Source organism: Stegostoma tigrinum, chromosome 18, assembly GCF_030684315.1.
Source record: "Stegostoma tigrinum isolate sSteTig4 chromosome 18, sSteTig4.hap1, whole genome shotgun sequence".
Classification (NCBI taxonomy): Eukaryota; Metazoa; Chordata; class Chondrichthyes; order Orectolobiformes; family Stegostomatidae; genus Stegostoma; species Stegostoma tigrinum.
Genome location: NC_081371.1, coordinates 59,835,101 through 59,858,239, shown reverse-complemented (window position 1 = coordinate 59,858,239; position 23,139 = coordinate 59,835,101). Strand labels below are relative to the sequence as shown.

Genomic DNA, 23,139 nt, shown 5'->3' with positions numbered 1-23,139 from the left:
AGTGCCTCGCGGGAGGCTGCTGAGCAAGGTGAGGGCCCATGCTGTTCGAGGTGAGCTACTGGCTTGGATTGAGGATTGGCTGTCTGACAGAAGGCAGAGAGTTGGGATAAAAGGCTCTTTTTCAGAATGTCAACCGGTGACTAGTGGTGTCCCGCAGGGTTCAGCATTGGGGCCGCAGCTGTTCACCTTCTATATTAATGATCTGGATAAAGGGACTGGGGACATTCTGGCGAAGTTTGCCAATGATACAAAGATAGGTGGACAGGCAGGTAGTACTGAGGAGGTGGGGAAGCTGCAGAAAGATTTAGACAGTCCAGGAGAGTGGTCCAGGAAATGGCTGATGAAATTCAATGAGTAAATGTGAGGTTTTGCACTTTGGAAAAAAGAATACAGGCATGGACCATTTTCTAAACGGTGAGAAAATTCGCACATCAGAAGTGCAAAGGGATCTGGGAGTGTTGGTCCAGGATTCTCTAAAGGTTAACTTGCAGGTAGAGTCCATAATTAAGAAAGTGAATGTAATGTTGTCGTTTATCTCAAGAGGGTTGGAATATAAAAGCAGCAATGTGCTTCTGAGGCTTTATAAAGCTCTAGTTAGGCCCCATTTAGAATACTGTGTCCAACTTTGGGCCCCACACCTCAGGAAGGACATACTAGCCCTGGAGCGTGTCCAGCGGAGATTCACACGGATGATCCTTGGAATGGCAGGTTTAGCGTATGATGAATGGCTAAGGATCCTGGAGTTGTACTCATTAGAGTTTAGAAGGTTGAGGGGAGATCTAATAGAAACTTACAAGATAATGTATGGTTTAGAAGGGGTGGACGCTAGGAAGTTGTTTCCGTTAGGCGGGGAGACTAGGACCCGTGGGCACAGCCTTAAAATTAGGGGGGGTAAATTTAAAACTGAAATGAGACGACATTTCTTCAGCCAGAGAGTGGTGGGCTTGTGGAATTCATTGCCACGGAGCGCAGTGGAGGCTGGGACGTTGGATGCCTTCAAGGCAGAGATCGACAAATTCTTGATCTCAGAAGGGATCAAAGGCTGCGGGGAGAGTGCAGGGAAGTGGTGTTGAAATGCCCATCAGCCATGATTTAAATGGTGGAGTGGACTTGATGGGCCGAATGGCCTTACTTCCACTCCTGGGTCTTATGGTCTTATCTCAGTCAGCTACAGGACTTCCTCAAGATAGTGTACTATCCACAACCATCTTCAGTTGCTTCATCAATGACCTTTCCTCCTACATAAGATGCAGTAATATTCACTTGTAATTTTGCAAAGCTCAGAGCTATTTGCAATTCATCAGATAATGAAGCAGTCTGTGTCCAATGCAGCAAGACCTGGCCAGTCAGCTTAATGTCTGTTTTAGGGAAATTGTTCGAAGCTATTATTAAAGATGTTATAACAAGACAGTTAAATAAGTTCAAGGCAATCAGGCAGAGCCACATGGTATTGACAAGGGAAAATCATTTAACTGATTTATTAGAGTTCTTTGAAGAAGTAACTCGTGCTATAGATGATAGGTAATTGGTGGATATTTTGTACTTTGATTTACAGAAGGCATTTGATGAGGTGCCAAATCAAAGGTTATTGCAGAAAATTAAAGCTCATGGAGTGGTAGATAACGCATTGGGATGGCTAACAGGAAGCAGAGAACAGGAGTAATTGAGTCTTTTTCAGTTTGACAGGATGTCACAAGTGGTGTGCTGCAGGGGTCATTGCTGGGTACTCAGCTGCTTTACTGTTTATGTAAGTGATTTGGATGAAGGGACCAAAGGTATGATAACTAAATTTACTGATACCATGCTGTTGATGGGTAGGAAAATGAATTGTGCAGAAGACATTAGGATCCTACAAAGGGAAATGGGTTCACTGAGTGGGCAAAGATCTGGTAAATGGAGTATAATGTGGGAGAATGAAATTTTTCATTTAGTCAGAAACAAGATAAAAGAAGCATTATTGAAATGAAGTTGCAGAGGTGTGAGATTCAGAGGTATCTGGGTGTCCTAGTGCATTAATTACAGAAGGTTAGTGTGCACGTACAGCAAATGATCAGGAAAACCAATAGAACGTTATGCTAAATGAGAGGAATTGGATGAAAGAGTAGGGAGGTTATGCTTCAGTTATACAAGGCATTTGGCAGGTTAGACAGCATTCGGAGCACTGTGTACAATACTGGTTGCTGTACTTGTAAAAGGATGTTAAAACATTGGAAGCAGCTCATATAAGGTTCCCTGGACTAATTCCTGCAATGAGCAGATTGCGTTATGGGGAAAAGCTAGCCCTGTATCCTCTAGAGTCTGGAAGAATCAGAGGTGACTTAATCAACACACAAGATCCTGAAGGGAGTTGGACTGGTGGATATTGAAAGGCTGCTTTTCCTTGTGGAAGAATTGAGAGGTAGGAGTCATAGTTTTAAAAATAAGGAGTACCTGTTTAGACACTGAAGAGGAATTTGTTTTTACTTTGCAGGTTGAGAGAATTTGGAATTTCCCTCCCTAAAGTTTAGTGGATGTAGAATTTTGAAATATAAAGGTGGTGATGCATTCATATTTATGAAGAAGATGAATAATTATTGGAGATATTTAAGGATGTAACATTGAAGACGAAATGAAACCAGACATGATCCTGTTGAGTGGAACAGGCTTGAAGGGCCTGTTTTGTTCCTTGTTCATACTGAGGCTTAAATTTATAGGACAAGTACAAGTAACAGTCATGCCACACAAGTGCCAGGCAGTGACCATTTCTAGCAAGAGATAATCCAGCCATTCCCCTTGACTTTCATAGGACAGTAAGATATAAGAGCAGAACTAGGCCATTCAGCTCATTGAATCTACTCTTATCATTTGATCACAGCTATATTTCTCAACTGTTTACTCTGAGGCTTTACTCACAGGTCCTAGTTTCTCCTACTATTGGAAAAGTCTTGCCCATGTCCAATCTGCCCAGGCCTGTCAGTATTCTGTGAATTTTCAATCCGATCGCCCGTCACCCTTCTAAACTCCATTGAGTGCAGACCCAGTGTCTTCATCCTCTTCTCATGTGACAAGCCCTTCGTCCCTAGTTGTCAATCTTGTAAATTGTGCCTGGACCTCCTCCAGCACCAGCACGGCCTTCCTTAAATACCAAAACTGCTCAAAGTATTCTGACTAGAGCCTATTACAGTCTCAGCAATGTATCTCTGCTCTTCTTTTCCAGTCCCCTTGAAATGAATGCTGATATTGCCTTCCTAACTATCAATTGAAACTGCATGTTAACCTTAAGAGAATCCTGAATTGGGATGCCTAAGGTTCTTTGTACTTCAGATTTCTAAAGCTTTCCTCTTTTTAGAAAATAGTTTGACCATCTATTCTGCCTACCAAAGTGCATATTCTATTCATTTGTGGGATGTGGGCCTCACTGGCTAGCCACCTAGTCTTGCATGCCCCTAGTGCCCTTGAGAAGATGGTTGTGAGCTGCCTTCTTGCTCCACTGCAGACTTTCTGCTGTAGGTTGACCCACGATGCCCTTAGGGAGAGAATTCCAGAATTTTGACCCAGCAACAATGAAGGAATGGCAATATATTTCTAAGTCAGGATGGTGAGTGGCTTGGTGGTGAACTTGCGGGCGGGAGTATTCCTATATCTCTGCTGCCCTTGTCTTTCTAGTTGGAAGTGGTTGTGGGTTTGGAAAGTGCTGTTTGAGGATCTATGATGAATTTCTGCAGTGCGTCTTATCGATAGTACACACTGCTGCTACTGAGCGTTGGTGGTGAAGGGAGTGGATGCTTTAGGAAGTGGTGCCAATCATGCAGGTTGCTTTGTCCTGAATGGTGTCAAGCTTCTTGTGTTGTTGGGGCTGCATTCATCCGGTCTAGGGCAGAGTATTCTGTCACACTCTAGAATTGTGCCCTGTAGATAGTGGATAGGCTTTGGGGAGTCAGGAGGAGTTGCTTGCTGCAGTATTCCCAGCTCCTGGCCTGCTCTTTTAGCCACTGTGTTAATGTAGTGAGTCCAGTTGAGTTTCTGGTCAATGGTAACCCCCAGGATGTTGAAAGTGGGGGATTCAGTGATGGTAACACCATTGAATGTCAAAGGGTGATGGTTAGTCTGTCTCTTATTGGTGATGGTCATAGCCTCGCATTTGTGTAGCCCGAATGTCACTTGACATTTGTCAGCCCAAGCCTGGATATTGTCCAGGTCTTGTTACATTCGAATATGGACTGCTTCGGTGTCTGAGGAGTCACAAATGGTGCTGACCATTGCGCAGTCATCGATGAACATCCCCACTTCTGACCTTATAATGGAGGGAAAGTCATCGTTGTTGCAGCTAAAGATCATCAGGCCTTGGACACCACCCTGAGGAGCTCCTGCAGAGATGTCCTGTAGTTGAGCTGATTGACCTCCAACAACTATGGGCATCTTCCTATAACTCCAAGCACTGGAGAGTTTGCTCCCAATACCCATTGATCCCAGTTTTGCTAGGGCTCCTTGATGCCACACTTGATCGAATGCAATCTTGATATCAAGGACTGTCACTCTCTCCTCACCTGTGGAATTCAGCATTTTTGTCCATGTTTGAACCAAGGCTGTAACGAGTTGGCGCGTCTACTACTGTTGCAGGCAGGGCATTCCACGCCCTTACCACTGTCTGAGTAAAGAACCTACCTCTGACATCTGTCCGATATCTGTCACCCTCAATTTAAAGCTAAGTTCCCTCGTGCCAGCCATCACCAGCCGAGGGGAAAAAAGCTCTCACTGACCGCCCTATATAATTCTCTGATCATCTTGTACGTCTCTATTAAGTCGCCTCTTAACCTTCTTCTCTCTAACGAAAACAGCCTCAAGTCCCTCAGCCTTTCCTCGTAAGACCTTCCCTCCATACCAGGCCACATCCTGGTAAATCTCCTCTGCACCCTTTCCAATGCTTCCACATCCTTCCTGTAATGTGGTGACTAGAACTGTATGCAATACTCCAAGTGTGGCCGCGCCACAATTTTGTACAGCTGCAACATGACCTCGTGGCTCCGAAACTCAATCCCACTATCAATAAAATCCAACATACCGCATGCCTTCTTTACTTATCAACCTGGGTGGCAACTTTCAGGGATCTCTGCACATGGACACCGAGATATCTCTGCTCATCCACACTACCAAGAATCTTACCATTAGCCCAGTACCCTGTATTCCTGTTACTCCTTCCAAAGTGAATCACCTCGCACTTTTCCGCTTTAAACTCCACTTGCCACCTCTCAGCCCAGCTCTGCAGCTTATCTACGTCCCTCTGTAACCTGCAACATCCTTCCGCACTATCCACAACTCCACCAACTTGTGTCATCCGCAAATTTACTAACCCATCCTTCCATGCCCTCATCCAGGTCATTTATAAAAATGGCAAACAGCAGTGGCCCCAAAACAGATCCTTGCAGTACACCACCAGTAACTGAGCTCCAGGATGAACAATTCCTATCAGCCACCACCCTCTGTCTTCTTCCAGCTAATCAATTTCTGATCCAAACTGCTAAATCACACTCAATTCCATGCCTCTGTATTTTCTGCAATAGCCTACTGTGGGGAACTTTATCAAATACTTGACTGAAATCCATATATACCACATCAACTGCTTTACCCTAGGATAAGGGAATAAGAGTATAGGGTAATACTGTACTCTTAGCTGGGTTAGAGCAGCTTTAACAGCACATGAGAAGCTGGAAACCATCAGTACAAAGCAGCAACTTGATTGGCATCCTACCCAAACCTCCAATATTGAATGCATCCATCGTTGACACAGTGGCAACAGTGTGTACTATCTGCAACATGCACTGCAACAACTGACCAAGCCTCCTCTGAAAATACCTCTCAAATGATCAGTGTTTTTACTCTTAGAAGGATGGAAACAGCACTACCAGCAAGTTCCCTGCAAAGCCCACTTGTCATATTGACTGAAATATGTCACCATTCCTTCATTGCTGCTGGGTAAAATTCCTGGAACTTCCTCCCTAAGAACATTGTACCTTCAGCATATGGATTTCAGTGGCTCAAGAAGGCAGCTCACCACCACTACCTTAAGGGCATTTAGGGATGGGTAGTAAATGCTGATCTAGCTATGGCATCCACATCCTGTGAATTTTTTAAAGTAGTGCATAAATTATAGATCTAAGTATAATTTATGAATTTTTGAAACAGAAGCTTAAGGCCTCGTCTGTGCATGTACTTGTCTGGTCTCATTTACTGTAATTGTTTTGAAGAAATAGATTTTCCTTTTTTTTCTGTTAACAAATTCCCATCCTCTTTTTTTTTTAGAGAGAGTCTTGGAAATGCCACAGAAGCCACTAAGCAAAGGTAAATTACTTGATCTTAAACTTCTCAATGCCTTTTTGAAGTGTTTCTTCCAAGTAGCATCTTATTCTTTAATAACTGATTTATGTTGGTATTTTAGCACAATGTAAATTCAGCATACTGTGGATAAATTGGGCAACAATCACATTGAATGATTGTCATTTACTAGTTTTGATGGATCCTGGACATTGATGGAGAGTAATTCTTGATCTGGTATTTAAAAAAATACGACCCTTGAAAACCACCTCATTCACAGAATCATAGACTAGCATATTATTGAAGATGGAATTTCAGCTTCTTATGTTGGCACAGCTCAACACAAGTTGTCAAGACTACCACCTCACTGGTGTGTGCTACACTGCCACCAATCTGCCCTTTAATATGACAACACGCCATCAAGAAGGAACGGATCCTTCAGCTTAGCTCAAACCTAATGCCTTCAAATTGCAGAGCAGACAAATTATCGTGCAGAAGCTAGAGAATTCAAGATGTCGTAGAAAGGGATTAGATTTTAGAGAGAGTGCTGTACATGTTCTGAAAATAAATGTGCCAACAGAAGAGAACCTAGTATATGCCCAACTTTGGAAGATGAAATTGCAAAATACATCAGTGATTGTCAGCGGATTCATTTTCTTTCTGATGTAGCTGTGTGAACCTTCATCCTGGAATGAGCAAAAAAAGTCAAATCATAGGGATTCTATGATGTGGAAAGAGGTCGTTCGGCCAATAGGGTCTGAACCAACCCTCTGAAGAGCTTCCACATCCCACTCAAACCTAGCCACCAACCCTATCCTTGTTACCCTTCATGTGCAATAGCTAATCCACCGAGTCTGCACAATCCCTGGACACTAAGGGCAATTTTGAATTGCCTGTCCAACTAACCTGCACGTCTTTGGACTGTGGGAGGAAACCGGAGCACCAGAAGGAAACCCACACAGATGCTGGGAGAATGTTCACATTCCAAAAGGTCATTCAAGGCTGGAATTGAACCCGAGTCCTTGGTGCTATGAGGCAGCAATGCTAACCACTTTGCTGCCCCAGCAAAAATAATTGCGCTTTCAAAGTCAGCCATGGATAGTGTGTGTGATTGATGGTGTACTGCTTACTTGAGGCATAACAACTTTGGACTGTGACATCAGACTTAAGATTTCACTGCACATCTCAACAGAATTTGGTAGTTTTGGAGCATTTCAATGGCTTATAATCAAAATTTGACGCACAAATTTTATATGGCTTTGTTTTGAATTTGACAAATTGGTTTAATTTTCTGTACATAAGTTACTGCTGTGTTTTATGAATAAAATTTTAATGATGAAATGCTTCAGTGAGTAATCAGTCTCTGATTTGGCAATTCTGAAATCATTAGATGTAAACAGTTATGTAGTGAGAGGATGGACTTTATTCCGTCAAATATTACTGCTGTGTACCATCAGCTGCTACCACCAAATTGGTGGCAGTGTTACTATATATTTGTGTTGCTACATCGCTTTTTTGGCTCAAAATTTATTCTTAGAAACCGGACTTTTATATGAATGTGTGTGGCAGGCTTTTGAAGATTATGACCATGACTTTTATTCTGTGGCACATTTGAAATGACAATGGTTCAGAACCCTGAAGTAGTTATAAGTAGTATTTACCTATAAATCCAAAACATATTTTTAAAAGAACTGCTGCAAAAAAATTACAAATTTAAATTCAGAAATTGACAATGCCCTGTATGAAATTGTTAGGGAAACTTCAAACAGAGAAATACAACTAGAAGAGATAACAAGGTGTATCTCACCTGTCTCGGCGGAAAACCACCTCCAAACACATGTCTGTTTTAGCCATCTGGCAAACGCAAGGGCGGGTTAAAAAGCCAGTTTCAACACTTCTGATGTGGATTAGAAGGATTAAAGGCTCCTGGTTGTTTCAGCCTGGATTTGAGTGTGGTATGACAGTCATAGTCAAGGAACTATCCCCTAGTTACTGCTGTGCTGCCGGTAAAGAATGTCTGTAGGTTTGAGTGCTGCAATCTAGTTGAAAAGTGAACAGGACAACAGAGGACATTCTCATCGTGAATCCTGGAATTCAAGCATGTTCGAAAGGCACCTAAACTACAGGATTACAACCTGCAAAAGTAAGGATCATGAAATTGACTGTCCCCATGCCAGATTCAGCTGTACCAGTAACCTCTACCACATTGGCCACCATGTTCATCTGTCTGCTCATCACAAACAATTCAGAGACTTTTCTAAATGTCATATATTTTTTGGTTTCGCCCCTTTATTTCTATTCTGTATATGTATGTTGTATTACTATTTCTCGAGTGCAATAATTAATAAACTCTTTCTTTACGTTAATCAAGAAAGCCTGGTGAATTTGGCTTCTTTTAAAACAGAAATTCATTTCGATTTAAAAGACAGGTATCCATAAGGGAACAGACCCTTTTTAAAATAACCTTATTGCAACCCAAACCCTAGGATGGGAGAATAAAGAAGGGAGCCAGTTCATCCCTTCTCACCCAGGAGTTTAACAGTTTGAGATATCCTGTCTGGGCGGAACGATGGCTCAGTGGTTAGCACTGCAGCCTCACAGCACCAGGGACCCGAGTTTGATTATAGCCTTGGGTAACTGTCTGTGCGGAGTTTGCACGATCCCCCCGTGTCTGCATGGGTTTCCTCCCACAATCCAAAGATGTGCAGGCTAGTTGGATCGGCCGTGCTAAATTGCCCGTAGCGTTTAGAGGTGTGTGGGTTATAGGGGGATGGTTCTGGGTGGGATGCTCGAAAGGGCGGTGTGGACTTGTTGGGCCGAAGGGCCTGTTTCCATACTGTGTAGGGAATCTAATCTAATCTAAAAAACCATATGAATTGGGAATCTTGCTCAGAAGATGGTTGTAATAGACATGTCCAAACATTTCCCTCATAATCTCCCAGGTTATAAAGTGGGAGTCTTTTGGATTGCAGAAAATTTTTTTTTATTCCTGTGTATCTTTATTTGCAGTAGTAGATATGTTGACCATATTTTGAAAAAATTACACTTTTAAAAAGCGCATTTCTTGCTGTTTTCATAAAGGATGTTCATGAGTTATTTTTCATTTAAAATATATTTAAATTGTCATTGTATGAATGTTTTAATATTCCATTGAGTACGATGTCTTCAGTGATGAGCTGCTAAAGCATATTGAGTTAGGAATGTGACTTATGCTCTTCATCTTAGACACTGACAGATCCTCAAAGAAGATTGGTTTTGGAGATGGGTGTTTTACTTCTACCTTAGCTGAAAGCTAGGTGAAGCTGTATTTTCTGTTTTAGATGGAAGACAAGTGAAGAATTGATTGAATAATTAATTGTTTATACCCTTGACATGGGAGATATGGTGTTTTTGGAACATTAGAGATAGATGTTAAACCTCTCCGGGGTTGAAGGAGGGGGACTTCTGGCTTTGGCATACTGAGTATGTTTTGAAATTTAAGTGAGATCATTTTTGTTTGGAAGCAGAGTGAGATTGGGAGTGGTGAGTGTTTCATTCTTCAATGAGTACTGTTGTGTATATAAGACTAAGTAGTAAGTTCTGTTTTGGTGCTTACTGAGTGAAACTGCTTGTTAGCCACATTGAGTTGCCCCACAACAGAGTGGTGGCTGTGATGAGTTCCAAGTTGTCTGCTGAGTCGTGTAGCCTTACGAGAAGCATTGTTTAGGGGAGTATTACGAGAAGCATTGTTTGGGGAGTAAGCATCTTCCTATGTTTGGATAAGTAGGCTTATCTGGGCAGGGTGTTGAAGTGCTGTTCTTATGTTATAGATCAGGGTGCTTTGAACTGCATTGTCTTAATGACCTAACTGAAGTAGGAATGTTTCTTGGAAAAAGGGATAAATAAAACTTGCCTGCTTCAAAACTAATTTAACAAATCTAAATGTTTTTGCAAAAACTGAAGAGACTAAACAATGAGTGTGGTATAGTATGTCTGACTTACTGATTGTTAACATAGAAAAATATAATACCATATTAACAAAGGTTTTATTGATTTCAGTGAGAAGCAGCCAGAATGCTTGTTATCGCAATGTGTTAAGGGACCAATGATTGTTTTGGATCCAAGTTTACCAGCAAATATTACAGTCAAGGAACTGCCTTCGCTGTACCCTTTCCTTCAGGCTGTAAAACAAATATTGCAAATACCAAAGCTGAAAAATCCATTATCCAATATTACTGTAATCATGTTTGATAATCTAAAAGAAGGTAAGTGTAAATGACATAGCTGAATATAAGACTAAGTAGTAAGTTCTGTTTTAAATTGATGAAAACTGAAATTCTGACATTCATTGAAGAATTTGAAGTCAAATATGTATTATATGGATTATGTATGTGTGGTTAAGAAGAAATTTAGGATCATACAGGAGGAATCATTTTGCGCTGGATTTTGAAACTGTGACACATGCTTAGTGATTTGAAGCAGAATATATGGACTTCTATGGGAGATGGTAAACTGAGCCTTCATTTGCTTATTGTAAAACAAAAGCCCATAGAAATATTCGAAGATGAGAGATTACCCTGGAGTCCCAGCCAGCATTCTTTCCTTAAGCAACAGCATGAAACCAGCTGAACAAGCAATTAAATTTGTGGGATCTTGCATTGTATGATTGACTATAAAGCGGCAATGATCAAATTTGCGTTCTGGAATCGTGATGTTAAGCTACAACTGTACAAAATGCTAGTGTGGCCTCATTTGGAATATTGCGTGCAGTTCTGGTCACCCCATAATAGGAAGGAATTGGAAGCATTGGAAAAGGTGCAGAGGAGATTTACCTGGATGTTATCTGGTCTGGAGCGTAGGCCCTATGAAGAAAGGTTGAGGGACTTGGGTCTGTTCTCATTGGAGAGGAGGAGGCTAAGAGGGGATTTAATAGAAACATACAAGATGATCAGAGGATTAGATAAGGTGGACAGTGAGAGTCTTCCTGAGGATGATGACTTCAGCTTGTATGAGGGGGCATAGCTACAAATTGAGGGGTGATAGATTTAAGACAGATGTCAGAGGCAGGTTCTTTACTCAGAGTGGTGAGGGCATGGAACACCCTGCCTGCCAATGTAGTTAACTCAGCCACATTAGGGGCATTTAAACAGCCCTTGGATAAGCAGATGGATAATGATGGGATAGTGTAGGGGGAGGGGGCTTAGATTAGTTCACAGGTCGGCGCAACATCGAGGGCCGAAGGGCCTGTTCTGCGCTGTATTGTTCTATGTTCTGTGTTCTAAATTTCTAGTGCAATTTGAGAACTGTATTCAGTTCCTGCAAATCAGTAGTTTTTTTGGTCTGTGAAACTTGATGAACCTCCTGTTAAAGTTGCAAGCGCTGCAGCCAGCTGTACTGTACTTTAAAATAGCTCTACTGTATATATGCATATCGGAGGCTCATTTTGTTCAGAAATAACATAGATGAAGGGGTCACAGATTTACAATGTATCTGTAAATCTAATGTACTATTGAAATATTTTGTTTCAGTGGATGATGCGCTTTCAGCAATACAGAAGCAAAATGATAAACTTCTGGGATGGAGAGGCTATCTGGTAGGTTTTTGTATTTATTTTAAGTTTGTTATCATCGACTAACAAGCACATATTCATATACCTAAATTCTAGAAATGAGTTAATACTGAAGTAAAAATTAAGTTATCAGTTGACTAATCATTTGTAGGAGTTGTTGAACCCTTAATATCCATGCCTAAATAAAAACTTGTCAGTCTCCCTTTTGCACCTTTTAATTAACCTAATGTCCACAGTCTTTTTGGCAAGGAAATGCCAGTTTTATACAACTCTTTGTGAAAAATATTTCCTGCTTTCACTCGTATATGGCCTAGCTCTGATATTAATATAGTATCTGATTACTTCCTCTGGTGAGTGCATTTACATTATCAAATTACTTTTTCCTTTTGGAGACTTTAACTGTTTAGCCCCTTAACTTTAAGTTCAAGAGCACACAATCCGTGTTTGTGCAATCTGTCCTCATAATTTTACCTGTAGCCCTATTATCATTTTTCATTCTATTCATTCATTGGATGAGAGCATCACTGGTTAGGTCAGCATTAATTACCTATCCTTAATTGCCCAGAGGGCAGGTAAATGTCAGCCACATTGCTGTAGGTTTGGAGTCATGTGGAGTTACATTTTCCTTCCCTAAAGGGAATTAGTGAACCAGTTGGGTTTTCTCCTGACAATTGACAATGGATTTATGTTCATCATTGGACTTACAATTTCAGACATTTATTGATTTCAGATTCCACCATCTGCCATGGTGGGCTTTGAACATAGATCCCCAGGACATTACCTGGGTCTCTGGACTAAACAGTCTGATAATACTATTCCTCCATCCAAGTGAGTAACATACAATGAAATCTGCAAAATTGCTTAGTTATTGAGAAGCTCACACAGTGAAATATGCAGGGGCTCTCTGAATGGACATTTGTAATTTGTGAACAATGAATGCCATTCAATTCTTGATCTCTGATTACAGCTTGAAACACTGGACCACGACCCATTGAAAGCTGGTACAACTGGAACATCAATTGAGTCAAAACAATTAATTCTTCCTCTTATTGGTCACTGCCTTTTGTCACCCAAATATTCTCAGGTCGATGCATGCCAGTAGGTGAAAGGTGGCAGTGGGTTTTATGGCAAAATGGCATCTTGATTAGGAAGCTCTTTACTTAATATTCATAGCAGCCAAGAAGCCACCTTGCTTCTGGTGCATGTACAACAGCTAACTAAGAAGGCTCACTATCTCTTTCTCAGTAGCTGTGTGTGGGCATATCTGGCCTTGTTATAGTGTCACCTGCATTGGACATGCAATACTTTGTGAATGCTTTTATAAAAGCTGCCAAAACACAGTCAGAATTATAGAATTCCTACAGTTTGGAATCAGGCTATTCGGCCCATTGAACTCACACCAACTCTTCTGAAGAGCACCCCACTACTCTGTAACCCTGTATTTCCCATTGCACACAATGGGTAATTTAGCAAGGCTCATCCACCTAACTTACAAATCTTTTGAATTTTGGGAAGAAACCAGAGCACCCGGAGGAAACACTCTCAGGCACAGGGAGAACATACAAACTCCACGCAGACAGTCACCCGAGGGTGGACTCGAAACTGGGTCCCTGGTGCTATGAGGCAGCAATGCTAATCACTGAGTTACTATGCCACCCCATGAGTTACAGTGCCGCCCCTTGTCCTGCCGTACTGACCCTTGTTGATTTAATTTGTTGTAGCCACATTTCCCCAAGTACAGCAAAAGTATAGAGTCTATGTGTATTTTATTTTCTCTCAGTTTGTTCATATCGGAAAACATTTTTTTCTTAGGCTGTTGCAGTTGATAACGTTTTCCAGTGTATTCTGTTGGTGTTCTCTTTGCATCGTTGAGTAAGTTTTGCTGTATTTAATAACAGGTATCATTATTCTGTGGTGTCCAACTTATTTTGAGTTTAACGAGTTTTGAGAAGATTTGTTGCTCAAGTTGATGTTCTGGATGTAAGTTTGCTCGCTGAGCTGGAAGATTCGTTTTCAGACGTTTCATCACCATTCTAGGTAACATCATCAGTGAGCCTCTAGTGAAGTGCTGGGGTTATGTCCCACTTTCTATTTATGAGTTTAGGTTTCCTTGGGTTGGTGATATCATCTCCAGTGTTGATACCATTTCCTGTTCTTTTTTTCAGGGTAGTAGATGGGCTCCAAATCAGTATGTTTGTTGAAGGAGTTCCGGTTGGAATTCTCGTGCGTGTCTCTGTTTGGCTTGTCCTAGGATGGATATGTTGTCCCAATCAAAGTGGTGTCTTCATCTGTCTGTGAGGATACTAGTGATAGTGGGACATGTCTTTTTGTGGCTAGTTGATGTTCATGTATCCTGGTGGCTAGCTTTCTGCCAGTTTGTCCAATGTAGTGTTTGTTACAGTTCTTGCAAGGTATTTTGTAAATGACGTTCATTTTGCTTGCTGTCTGTATAGGGTGTTTTAAGTTCATTAGCTGCTGTTTTAGTGTGTTGGTGGGTTTGTGGGCTATACAGCATATTCAAAAAGAACAGGTACCCAATGAACACAGTCCGCCGATTTCTCAGCAACAAACCCAAACAAACAGAAAAAATGTGCCCAGAAACCATAACCACACTCCGCTACATCAAAGGCATCTTGGAAATGACTGCCAGACTACTCAGACCTCTTGGCATCGTGGTAGCCCACAAACCCACCAACACACTCTCAGAGGGTGGTAGATGGGCTCCAAATCAACAGAGCATAGAACATAGAAAAGTACAGCACAGTACAGGCCCTTCAGCCCACGATGTTGTGCCGTGGAATATTCCTAATCCAAAAATAAAATAACCTAACCTACATTCCCCTCAATTCACTGCTGTCCACGTGCATGTCCAGCAGTCGCTTAAATGTCACTAATGTTGCCGCTTCCACGACTACCACTGGTAAACTATTCCATGCGCTCACAACTCTCTGGGTGAAGAACCTCCCTCTGACGTCCCATCTATACCTTCCTCCTAACATCTTAAAACTATGACCCCTCGTGGCAGTCAATCCTGCCCTGGGGAAAAGTCTCTGGCTATCGACTCTATCCATGCCTCTCATTACCTTGTACACCTCGATCAGGTCACCTCTCTTCCTCCTTCTCTCCCGAGAGAAAAGTCTGAGCTCAGTCAACCTTTCCTCGTAAGACAAGCCCTTCAGTCCAGGCAGCATCCTGGTAAACCTCCTTTGCACTCTCTCCAAAGCCTCCACATCTTTCCTATATTAGGCTGACCAGAACTGGACACAATATTCCATGTGTGGTCTCACCAGGGCTTTGTAGAGCTGCAGCATAACCTCGTGGCTCTTAAACTCGATCCCCCCGTTAATGAAAGCCAAAACACCATATGCTCTCTTAACAACCTTATCTACCTGGGTGGCAACTTTGAGGGAGTTATGCACTTGAACACCAAGATCCCGCTATTCCTCCTCACTGCCAGGAATCCTGCCTTTAATCCTATATTCAGTATTTCAGTTCGACCTTCCAAAATGCATCACTTTGCATTTATCCAGGTTGAACTCCATCTGCCATTTCTCAGCCCAGCTCTGCATACTGTCAATGTCTCGCTGAAGCCTGCAATAGCCCTTGATACTATCAACAGCACCTCCAACCTTTGTGTCATCAGCAAACATACTAACTCACCCCTCAACCTCCTCTTCCAAGTCGGTTATAAAAACTACAAAGAGCAGAGGCCCAAGAACAGAGCCCTGCGGGACACCACTCAGCACTGACCTCCAAGCAGAATACTTACCGTCTACAACCACTCTCTGCCTCCTGTCAGCCAACCAATTCTGAATCCAGACAGCCAAATCACCCTGTATCCCACACCTCCTGACTTTATGAATGAGTCTGCCGTGGGGAACCTTATCAAATGCCTTGCTGAAGTCCATGTACACCGCATCCACTGCTCGACCCTCGTCAACCTGTCTCGTGACTTCCTCAAAGAACTCAATAAGATTTGTGAGGCATGACCTGCCCCTCTCAAAGCCATGCTGACTCCCTTTAATCACACTATGCTTTTCCAAATAGTCATAAATCCTATCCCTCAGAATTCTTCCCAAAACCTTGCTGACCACAGACGTAAGACTGACTGGTCTGTAATTTCCAGGGATTTCCCTATTCCCTTTCTTGAAAAGAGGAACAACATTTGCCTCCCTCCAATCTTCCGGTACGACTCCCGTGGAGAGTGAGGAAGCAAAGATCTTTGCCAGCGGCTTAGCAACCTCCTTTTTCGCTTCCTGGAGCAACCCAGGATAAATCTGGTTTGGCCCTGGGGACTTATCAATCTTAATGTTTGCCAAAATTTTCAGCACATCAACTTCCTCAATCTTGATCTGTTCAAGCCTGTTTTCCTGCTCCTCAAAGTTCTCATTCACAACAAGGTCGCTTTCCTTTAGTGAAAACCGAAGCAGAAAACTCATTTAGGCCTTCCCCTATCTGCTCAGACTCCGCACACAAGTTCCCTACACTATCTCTGATCGGCCCTACCTTCTCCCCGATCATTCTCTTATTCCTCACTTATGAGTAAATTGTCTTCGGGTTCTCCCTAACCCTTCCTGCCAAGCCTTTTTCGGGCCCCCTCCTGGCCGCCCTCAGTCCGCTTTTGAGCTCCTTCCGAGCAAGCTTGTAATCCTCTAAAGCCGTGCTTCCTCTACCTTACGTACGCTGCCTTTTTCTTTTTGACAAGTAGCACCTCTGTACCCATCATCCAAGGCTCCTTCATCTTACCCCTTCTTACCTGTCTCAGAGGAACAAATTTATGCATCACTCGCAACAACTGCTCCTTAAACAGTCTCCACATGTCTGCTGTGCCCTTTGTGGAACAATTGCTTCCAATCTGTACTTCCCAACTCCTGTCTGATAGCGTCATAGTTTCCTTTACCCCAGTTAAATATCTTCCCCTGGTAACTGCTCCTTTCCTTTTCCATGGCTATGGTAAATGTGAGGCTGCTGTGGTCACTGTCGCCAAAGTGTTCTCCCACCACGAGATCTGACACCTGTCCTGGCTCATTGCCGAGCACCAAATCCGAAATGCCGTACCCCCTCATCGGCCTGTCCACATACTGAGTAAGGAAACCCTCCTGAACACACCTGACTAAAACGGCTCCATCCAAACCATCTGCACTAAGGAGGTTCCAATCTATATTGGGAAAGTTGAAGTCACCCATAACAACAACGCTGCTACGTTTGCACTTTTCAACAATCTGCCGGCCAATGAGTTCTTCGATCTCCCTACTGCTACTTGGCGGTCTGTAGAAAACCCCCAGTGAGGTGACTGCTCCCTTGCTGTTCCGAACTTCCTCCCATACTGATTCAGTCGACAAACCTTCCTCGGCAACCTCAGCCCATACCACCTCAGTAGACGAGTCCTCAAAGTTTCTTTCAGCTGCCGTTATACTGTCCTTGACCAACAAAGCCACACCTCCCCCTCTTTTACCACCTTCCCTGACCTTAATGAAAGATCTAAACCCTGGAACCTGCAACATCCGTTCCTGACCCTGCTCTATCCATGTCTCCAAAATGGCCACAACATCGAAGTCCCAGGTACCTATCCAAGCTGCAAGCTCACCTGCCTTATTCCGGATACTCCTGACTGGCAAAAAAAGAAAGTATAATTTTTAGATGATTGTTCACAGCAGTTAAAAGAACTAAGTTACCTCAGTGAAAGGGTTTATTTATGAAACTCTAGAGCATGGGTATTCAAAGACTGAGGAGGTCCAAGCTCTCACTTCTGTGCGTTCAAAGGGAAAGGCTTCACAGCTGATAGGATTGGAACTGAGAAGAAGCAGTTTCGTCAAACCTATGTATTTTGTAAGGAAAAAAATAAGTTTTGATAAACTGTGAAGTGTGGTTTTAGGGAGTAGATGGGATTTTATTTTGTTGTGTGTTTCAAATTCTTTCACAGTTATATGTGTAGATGATTTGGTTTGTTTCATTTTATTTCTACTTCCTTTTTTTTTAAAGAGTAAGGTTCTGTATAAAAGCTAAATCTCTGGCTATGTTTATCTTTCAGTGAAAGACAGCCCTGTTAAATAAAAATAAATGATCTAACAAGCCGGCATTCATTCTTGGACTTGACTTCTGTAGTTACAAACTAGAATCATAATATCATGTCATACTCCATGTACTTTTTATTTTGCCCACTCACTAACCTGTGTATATCCCTTTGCACACTATCTCCACCACCACCCCCCCCCAGCTTCACCCCAACAGCTTACTTTGGTGTCATTGTCAAAATTAGGTGCGTTACATTCAGTGCTCTCATTCAAATCATTGATCTTCATCTCAGGTGTTATAAAGTTCTACAATTATGTCACTTGCTTTTTCACCTGGTTTGAGGTCTCTAGGCCAACATATTTCTCAGTGTTTCATAACTATTATGTTCCAATAACTGCAAAAAACTAATTGGAAGTAACTTGTTTGTCTAGACCACAGACAAAGAATCACCTGGGTCAGTCCTAATGCAAAATCTTGCTTTTCTAAGTGGCTTTCCAGCAACATGCAAAGAAGAGGAACAACTTCGAGCCAAACTCCCACCAGTTGTTACTGACAAAATGAAACAGGTGAGACCTTATTAAATTGTGGTTGAAGGCGCTGTATGTATACATAGTGAATAAATAAATATTCATGTGACTTTAGGAAATGTTTCTGTCAGAATACCAATCTACAATGTGTGCACTGTTTTCAATTGGGTATAACATTAGATGAGGTGGAATTTAGCTTACTGTCATAGAAGCACAAAATTTACATTTATTTTTCTCTACTCCAAAGGTCAATTATCTGGATGTGAGTTTGCTCGCTGAGCTGGAAGGTTAGTTTTCAGACGTTTCGTCACCATTCTAGGTAACATCATCAGTGAGCCTCCGACGAAGCGCTGGTGTTATGTCCCGCTTTCTGTTTATCTGGTTAGGTTTCCTTGGGTTGGTGATGTCATTTCCTGTTCTTTTTCTCAGGGGACGGTAGATTGGCTCCAAGTCAATGTGTTTGTTGATGGAGTTCCGGTTGGAATGCCATGCTTCTAGGAATTCTCGTGCGTGTCTCTGTTTGGCTTGTCCTAGGATGGATGTGTTGTCCCAATCAAAGTGCTATCCTTCCTTATCTGTATGTAAGGATATGAGTGATAGTGGGTCATGTCGTTTTGTGGCTAGTTGATGCTCATGTATCCTGGTGGCTAGCTTTCTGCCAGTTTGTCCAATGTAGTGTTTGTCACAGTTCTTGCAAGGTATTTTGTAGATGACGTTGGTTTTGCTTGTTGTCTGTATAGGGTCTTTTAAGTTCATTAGCTGCTGTTTTAGTGTGTTGGTGGGTTTGTGGGCTACCCTGATGCCAAGAGGTCCGAGTAGTCTGGCAGTCATTTCGGAAATGTCTTTGATGTAGGGGAGAGTGGTTATGGTTTCTGGGCCCATTTTGTCTGTTTGTTTGGGTTTGTTACTGAGGAATCGGCGGACTGTGTTCATAGGGTACCCATTCTTTTGAATACGCTGTATAGGTGATTTTCCTCTGCTCTGTGTAGTTCCTTTGTGCTGCAGTGTGTGGTGGCTCGTTGGAATAATGTTCTAATGCAGCTTCGTTTGTGGGTGTTGGGATGGTTGCTCCTGTAGTTCAGTATTTGGTCCGTATGTGTTGTTTTCCTGTAGACACTGGTTTGAAGTTCCCCATTGGCTGTTCGCTCTACTGTGACATCTAGGAATGGCAGTTTGCTGTTGTTTTCCTCCTCTTTTGTGAATGTTATGCCAGTAAAGGGTATTATTGATGGTCTTGAATGTTTCCTCTAATTTGTTTTGTTTAGTGATGACAAAAGTGTCATCCACATAGCGGACCCAAAGTTTGGGTTGGATGATTGGCAGAGCTGTTTGTTAGAGTCTCTGCATTACTGCCTCTGCTAAGAACCCTGATATCGCAGATCCCATGGGTGTACCGTTGGTTTGTCTGTAGGTTTTGTTATTGAATGTGAAGTGGGTGATGAGGCATAGGTTCACTAGCTTGATGATGTTGTCCTTGCTGATGAGGTTGGTGGTGTCTGGTGTATGTGTCTTCTGTTCTTCTAATAGTGTCATCAGTGTTTCTTTGGCCAGGTTGATGTTGATGATGTTACCTAGAATGGTGACGAAACGTCTGAAAACTAACCTTTCCAGCTCAGCGAGCAAAGTCACATCCAGAACCTCAACCTGAGCTACAAATCTTCTCAAAACTCGCTGGTCAATTATCTGTTTGGTCCTTGAATGATTTAATGTTTTATTTCCCTTGAATCATTCAGAAACCTTCCTAATATGAATCACTCTTTGCCTGAAAAAGACTAGCAAACATCAATCCTTTACCAACTTTTACTTTCTTGTCCGATTATCTGACGATGATGGGTTGATATCAAATAGTGTCCCACAATTTGTGGTACTCTTTCGCTTGTGAAAGGATGACATGTTAAATATAACTTTTTGCAATCTGAGTTTCCCAAGCTGCTTTACAGCCAATAAAGTACTCATGGAACGTATTGTCCACGTAGTAGCATAGAAAACCAGGCCTCAATTAATGAACATGGTGTAGAGCTGGAAGAACGCAGTAAGCCGAGCAGGAAAGCTGATGTTTCGGGTCAAGATCCTTCAGAAATTTATGAACAGTAGTTTGACCAGGAAATCTGTGTTGTCAATCCTGTTTGGGTGATCTTCTTTGAAGATACAGATGAGAACTTGCCCCTTCAAAGATGGTACCAAGGGATCTTTTGTACCCACCTGAACGGATAGCCAAGGCTTTGGTTTAAAGTCTCATCTGAAAGCTGGCACCTCGGCACTGTGCACTCACTCAGTACTGCACTCAAGTATCTGTTTGGGTTTAATACTGAAGTAATAGGAGTGAGACGTCATCTGTTCCTCACTTGTTACCTTTTCTATCAGACTGATGTCAGTTTCTTCAATCTTTAATGCCTTATCGTTGGGGATTAGTCTATGACTGTCCTATCCTGTACTACTTGGCTCGGATATTTTCTTGAGCATTGGTGCTCAGAGCTGAATGCAGTGCTTACCCACTCTGGCATTACACAGCTTTTATATAATGAATTTTGATTATTAAACACATTATTTTATGATTGCTACTTTGCACTGAGATAATTTGGCAAGTGTTAAGTTGTCTGTCATTCTCAGATGTTTTATCCACATCAGTTTGATCTCATGTATTAAAAATGACCCTTTCATCCTTCTGCTTGTAACCCTTGGTGGATTTTACCTACTTGCACGTTTTGTCTTGGTCTTTCTGTAATTTCTGACTGTTCCCATCTTTTAATTATTTTAAGGTATTTTTGAATTTGTCTTCTTTTGTAGATTAGCAAGAGCAGGATCACGTATTTACCATCACCACCACCTGATAGTGTTTCCCTGAATTTCAGCAAAAGCCTTGTCTTTGTCCAATTTTACCAATAATACCCATTACCGCTGGCTTGTATGATATTCCATTCGATATATCTGAAAACCTAGGTACACTGCAAATCTAGGTCCGTGTAGTGCCTATTTAAGATGTTGCTTTGTTTAAAAGAAGGTGAATTGCGTAGGACACTCCCCATCACCAACTCAACCTCCAAAATAATTGGCTGTCCTTTTATAAGATCATCTTCAACTTAGTTCCCAATTGCTTTTATATTTTTACAATTATCACTATAAATCAGCACGGGTGAATGACCCATTTGTTTTATTGGCTTTTGCTTTTTTCTGATCCAGACCTTTCTCCCTTGTTTTTATTGACTTTTCCTGACGATTGTAAGTACTTTGTACTGTTGGCAGGATAGTTTTTTAGACTCTGCTGCACTGATGGACAGAAAATCATGGGCAGTATGTGTCCAAATTTTTCATATACACTGGCAGTGAACAGGGTTTCCTCTGTCAGCAATGCAGACTCAAAATTAACCATTTTAAGTCCATTTTCACCTACCATCCTGAATTGTGTGGTGCTCATCGTGGATAGGGATTCGTTAACGCTAGGAATCCATCACAAATACAGCCATTAAAATTCTATTGTGCAACCTTCCATGATTAATGTCATGCTACAGGTTTCATATTTATGTACTAAAAACAGAATATCATTAAGTGATTCTCTCCCAAAGATGTGATTAAATTCAATGTCAATTCTGTTTCTGTCTGCATAGATGCTCCAGACTTGTTTCATATTTCCATTATTTTTAGTTCAGAGTTCCAGCATCCATAGTGTTTTGGTTTAATTTAGTACTTGGATTTTTTTTGCTAGTTTATTAGCCAAATTTTTTGTTTATTTTATTCTCCTGTGGATATTTTTGACAGACTTATTTGGACTCCAATTAATTTCAGCCACTAGATGGGGTTCTTTACATTTCCCAGCCATATCAAAGACCAGTTGTACATGGTTTTAATATTTGTACATTGCATTGTGTCTTTTGTTTTGCTTTTGAAAAGTATCACAAATAAATAGGCATGCAAACAACTGGAGATCATTTTAGAAGAGTGGCAGAATCTGGCAGCTATATAAGCCAGGTTTTAATTTGTATGTTAAGTTGCAGGATAATAGTTCACTGATCCTAATAAATTACATAAAACTGCAGATGATATGCAGATTTAGGATATGCATTCTAAGTGTAACTGAGACTCATAACGTGATTGCGTTTTAATAGAATTTGGTGCCTGTGCAGTCAATTCTAAAATTCTACATTTTCTTCCAGCAAGAATGATTACTATTTCCTGGTTCAATTTGGCACTATTTTTCCCCCACCAAGAGTTGCTGCATTGCACTTTCTTGGTACAGTTCATTTATGCTTCTCGTCATAATATGGTTGTAAGTCATTGCTCAAGTTTTCCTGCATCACAAGAGAAAGCAATGTTTTTCATGGTTTCTTATCAGACATTTAAATTCACTCGTGAGATAGTGCTGCATTATCAGGCTACCGAATTTCATTCCTTAATGTGTTAAACTAAGGATCTACCTCAGTTCAAGTAATGGTTATGTGACAACATATAAAAAGTATTGTTCAACTGGTATACTGGCTGCTCTTATGCTTGGGAAAACTTGCTGAGCGTGGGATTGGTGTAATGATACTCTCAAAGTTATTGATTGAGAAGTGCTTTGGAACTTTTTGAGGATGTCATAAGATGCTGAATAATTGTATTGGGTGGTGCAGTCATTGCAAGAAAACAATAGTAAACCCGCAGCAGGCCAGCACCATTTTGAGGGAGAGAAACAAAGTCAGTGTTTCAGATCTGCGGACTTTCCAATGTTAACACTCTCTCGTCATGAATCTTGTCTGACTTTGTGAATCTGAATCCTTTATT

General features: G+C 41.6%; 1 protein-coding gene across 5 annotated transcripts in view; it reads left to right on the top strand.

The window, feature by feature from the left end:
- gnptab (N-acetylglucosamine-1-phosphate transferase subunits alpha and beta) overlaps positions 1 to 23,139 on the top strand; it is a 105,769-nt gene that overhangs the window by 10,891 nt on the left and 71,739 nt on the right. For 4 of the 5 annotated variants that reach the window (XM_059652579.1, XM_059652578.1, XM_059652580.1 and 1 more), the window contains exons 5-8: positions 6,280 to 6,318; positions 10,330 to 10,535; positions 11,799 to 11,863; positions 18,286 to 18,420. In XM_059652579.1, coding sequence (XP_059508562.1) covers positions 6,280 to 6,318; positions 10,330 to 10,535; positions 11,799 to 11,863; positions 18,286 to 18,420 — 445 coding nt within the window. Of the gene's footprint in view, positions 1 to 6,279; positions 6,319 to 10,329; positions 10,536 to 11,798; positions 11,864 to 18,285; positions 18,421 to 23,139 lie in introns of those variants that run through there. The other variant, XM_059652582.1, reaches the window with a different exon arrangement.